General features: G+C 34.9%; 1 protein-coding gene across 1 annotated transcript; it reads right to left on the reverse strand.

Annotated features, from left to right (window-relative positions):
- Window positions 1-314: 314 nt before the first annotated feature.
- LOC133309728 (uncharacterized) lies at window positions 315-4,209 on the reverse strand. The gene is made up of 10 exons (XM_061510529.1): window positions 4,037-4,209; window positions 3,273-3,402; window positions 2,787-2,925; window positions 2,472-2,684; window positions 2,141-2,279; window positions 1,549-1,699; window positions 1,336-1,445; window positions 1,165-1,262; window positions 925-994; window positions 315-709 (listed from the first exon to the last, which is right to left on the reverse strand). Exons 1-10 carry the CDS (start codon window positions 4,127-4,129, stop codon window positions 620-622), a joined length of 1,233 nt encoding a protein of 410 aa, XP_061366513.1. The 5' UTR covers window positions 4,130-4,209; the 3' UTR covers window positions 315-619.
- Between the last annotated feature and the right edge of the window lie 442 nt (window positions 4,210-4,651).

Raw genomic sequence — 4,651 nt, forward strand, 5'->3', positions numbered from 1 at the left:
TGCAAAAGAGAGAAATAGTTATCCTTGTTCAACAAGGTTTGGCTCGAGCAATGCAGGGTAAACATGGAAAGCCAATGAAGTGTGTTGGCTTGATTCAGCTCTGTATGGTTGATAACATGATTAACATCATCTATGCGTTGGAATTCGGCAGCAGATGAAGATACTTTAGTATAAGCGTTCAACAAAGAAATAGTTTATGACGCGCCAATTATCTCATGGGGCAAACGTACTCGTTAGTGACATTGAATTAACCAGGGAAAGTTCATGTCAACATGGAAGAAGAAAAAGTTCTTCCAAATCTATATTGCAATTCTGTCGCCACAGAATCTATGGCCACAGTTCACTTAAAACTAAACAAGTTGTACATTGATTCCCAGGGCTACAGTCCACAGGCATAATATACTAGAAACAAACGTGAGGCTTGTCAACATAACATTGGGATAGAAAAACATCAATCAAAATGGCTTCTCTATCAAAGTTGGTAGTACAATTAGAGTCACCTGCCAACTGAAAGAAATACAAAAATTGTGACGAAACAAATATAATTTTTTCCTCTCTCTCTTTAGGATTCAAAAATTCGACCGGATTGAATATAGATACTTAAGACAAAAAAACGTCTTCAGCGAACTACCAAATTTTGGGCTGCCTGGGACCCATCCTCCGCTATTTTGTTAGCCTGAATAGTACTAATAACATTCGCAATGTTTCCCTGGAAATAGAAAACAAATAATCAAATATCATAGCAAATCAAAAACCCGTGACTCATTTTAAAATAGGTTATACAATTTATTTTCCAATATGGCTGTATAAAAAAAGGGATTGTATAGACATTTTTTTCTTTTTGGTTATATTGTATAGACATTTCTATACATTGGTATCGTATCAAATTATAACTCTTGACATTATAGATGAGAAATTATTTACCCTCCATGTCACGAGCTTTGTTCTCAGTGTTTGCCATTGTTGCTGACCAAACACACGATCAGTATGGTGACTGCACATTTAACACTTGCATTAAATCAAGTATTAAGAGCTAAATGATTTTTGAACATGGGGGAATATATGATGATGAACAAGAATAGCTATAGCCAACAGGAGCTTGTCCATGTGTCCACAGAACAGCAAGAAGGGGTAGAGAGGAGCGAGAAATAAAGTGGAACGTACCTAACAACTACAACTTGATTCATTTGGTCCATCTTACAGTCAATTAACTTGGCAGTTATTGCTTTAACCACCCATAGTTCAACCTCATCATCATTAATCTGAAAGGGAAGTTTCAACATTTCAATTATACTGGGAAGAATGCAAATGCAAACATAGAAAACACAATTTTACCCGAAGTGTATCCCTAATAAGTTCATAAGGAATTTGGCCAGATCCGTCAGAGCTAAGATCCACCAATGACATCAGCCTCATTTTGGCAATGCATTCTTCATGAACAAGGTCTGAAAACATAATTCCATCGAAAATTTTTAATAGCAACATAAAACAGAAGAGAATTCTGCAAATGTAGTTATTGATAATCATTTGTGAATAAATAATGTTTACCATAGCTTTTCAACAAGTTGGAATTTGCAGCATGGTATTCTAAGTATGCATCCAGCCTCTGAGTAAGAAAAATCTTGAGAAGTTGATACAACAAAGCATATTTGGCATCCTTCTCCAGTTGCCCAACAGCAGGCAAATCTAGTAACTCACACTACAACATAACAATACAACTTTGTGAATGCTCTTCCACAACTTACAGCAATCTAGGCCAAAAATAATATGAAAAAACAGAAGACTTAGATACCTGAGGGTAAAATAAATAATGACCAGAAGAAAATAGACAACAAGCCAAATGGGAAACAGAAATTCTAAACAAAGCTGAGCTATAACAAGAAGAAAGCATCCTTATCACCTTAAGGGTATTAGTACTAAGCAACAAATTACCATGTTTCACAGTTTCATACTTCTGTTTCTAATTCTATATCTACACCCAAAACGACCAGAAAGTCAAGCACCCTCAAAGCAAAGGAAGCATTGAGAAAACAAGAGAAAAGAGAGTATATCACAATTGTCAAGAGTTACTTAAGATGAACACTATAACAAGCTGAAAAAGTAAATACATTCGTTCAAATCTCATAATTACACAACGTACTTGAAATATGTCAGGTGCCCTCACAAATTCCACAATTGCACGCACAGCCTCCTCCTTGGTTTCACTCAAAACATGTGCATCTTCTCCATTAAAAGTCACCAGATAATTGTTCAGGAACTTAAAAGAATCCTTTGACATACTGGGATAAAAAGAGAGGCAATACTAATTATTTTTATAATAAGAAACGGAGGTCGCAAGATGGATAGAAGATTGTTGTCCCACAAGGGAGTGGTACCGAAGAGAAGAAACTGAAGTTACATTCCTACTCCCAAGTGGGGTAAAGAGAAGATACATTTAATTGACATAAAAAAGAATGCACTTTCTGCTATACCTTTTATTTTCCTTCAAAATATTAGAGATAGTGAGAAAGAGCTCTCTCTGTTCTGGTATTCCAATTTTCCAATCTTTCATGAAGCTATCAATCTTTTTGAATGAAGGTATAATATATTCTGTGACTTTCCCGTCAACTGCTAAATTCAATAACTTCGTGTAGACATAAAACTGGCAGTATGGAGTCTCCAAAAGATTATACAGATTGATCAAACTGCAAAGACAAGAGAAGATATTTTTTTAAAAAACAATAATATAAGTAGTCACAGTAGAATACATTACCAAAATTTCTAAATCAGGTACTATGTAATATTACATCTTCAATCGCACTGAAGGCTTTTCATTAGGCTGCTGAATTACTTTTGCAGTTATAACTTTGATGATCTCCATCACTTCATCTGGATTCTCAGTCTTTGTAACAAGATTGCAGATAATAGTGAAGATGGACTCTATATCTGGCATAAGAAATAACAGATCTTGTTAACACGGTCACATTCAGCTTCATTTGAGCAATGCATCGCTCAAAAAAAGTCACAAATGCAACATCGTTAAGAAAAAGGGCTAAGAGAATATCACAGGTCAACAATGCTACAATCAACCAAAGTAGCAGAACCAGAAAAGGAATCCAAGCTCAGATGACTGTAGTATCGTACAGCATCTAAGCACCACATAGGATTCAATTTTTTATCAACGGAATTGGATAAGACATTAGCTAAAATGCAAGAGGAACAAAACACCAATATACCACGGGCCAGTATATCTCAGACTTTCAAGTATATATCGAGCAAGAAGAGTATTCTACCTTTTTCAGAAACCTTTGAGAAAATCAATTCAGCAGAAGTAATCATCAATGATGCTAGCTCCAACCACTTTCCCATAGCAATGAATTCTGCAGCCTCCATGCAGAGTTTACTAACCTCTGGCTCAGCAACCTGACAAACCAAGATAGTAGTAACGAATTTATGAAAAATACAGGCGCCAAATCAAAACAAAAACATAGTGACAATATACCAAGATGAATGACTTTACAGAAACGAAATAGAAGAAACTAATATAGCGCGTTTGCTTTGTTTTGTTTAACTCTTCACATTCCCTAAGCTCCAACAACGTAGCATCAACACCCCACTCTGGCACCCACAAACCCAAAAAAGAAAAAAAATCCTAACATTTCCAACTCAACCTCTGTTGCATCCTTCCCCTCTTTCATCCAATATACCAAACGACTCTGTCAATTATATCTCATTCCGTCCCTTTCATCTTCTGAACATCAAAGTGGATCTCGGAAACTTCTAGAACAGAAATTAAAGATACACAACAATTTTCACAAACATACTTAAACTTAAATACACTCCTTTCAAATCAAAATCTCAAGTCAGCAGTTATATAAACTCAGATTCAATTTTTGAGTTCTAGAAGCATTTCAACTTAGGAGATACACAAACGCGTTGTGAATGCACTATTCTGAGTTGGTTTTCACAAATTAGAATCAAACAAGAGAAAGAAAAAAAAAAAACTGCTTTCGAGCAGAGGAAAATTGACAGTTTTTTATGCGTATAATTGCAGTACCTCGGGACCGGCATCGGCCCAGGCAAGCTCTGAGGCGAATCGAACAACGGAGAGCGCAGCGTCTTCCTCGGAGGTTGGCACCACCGTCGTCATGGTCTCTGCAACTGCTAGATTCGAAACCCTAACTCGCTTGCTCAATGCAGAAGACCCAACGCTACCAAAACCCTACTTTGCTCGGGTTTGATGGCGTTAAAGATTAAAAATAGACAAGCTAAGATTTTTTTATGAAAAGATAAAAATTATAAAAAGACAAAGTTAGTTTTTAAAACTTTATACTTATCATCTTTTAAAATTATAATAAAGTAAAGTTATTAATGTTTTTAATGTAGAAAATAATTTTATCTTTTATACATACATATTCATGTAAAGTCGTGTGAAGAAAAAAATATGGATCCTACATATTTTTATGTGTGCGTAAAAAATAAAATTATCTCCTACAATATAAGAAATATTAAGTATTTATTTTTTCTAAAGTTACTCTAAAATATTTGTTTAATGCTCGTCGAAACGAGATTGTTTTAGGACGAAAATTAGTGTTTGTAATTTTAATTTATTACAGAATTATAATATCATTCTAATTTTTTAATCTTCTAATCTCAAAACTACGTCGTATCA

Source organism: Gastrolobium bilobum, unplaced genomic scaffold, assembly GCF_033153095.1.
Source record: "Gastrolobium bilobum isolate Gb01-03AN ecotype WA unplaced genomic scaffold, APGP_CSIRO_Gbil_v1 utg4635, whole genome shotgun sequence".
NCBI lineage: Eukaryota > Viridiplantae > Streptophyta > Magnoliopsida > Fabales > Fabaceae > Gastrolobium > Gastrolobium bilobum.

Excerpts from the sequence above, each read along its gene's own strand:
- LOC133309728 (XM_061510529.1), bottom strand. The coding sequence starts at position 4,129 with ATGACGACGGTGGTGCCAACCTCCGAGGAAGACGCTGCGCTCTCCGTT. Across the intron at positions 3,403-4,036 it reads GGGCCGATGCCGGTCCCGAG|GTTGCTGAGCCAGAGGTTAG; the intron begins GTACTGCAATTA and ends TTGGTTTGTCAG. Across the intron at positions 710-924 it reads CAAAGCTCGTGACATGGAGG|GGAAACATTGCGAATGTTAT; the intron begins GTAAATAATTTC and ends TTCTATTTCCAG.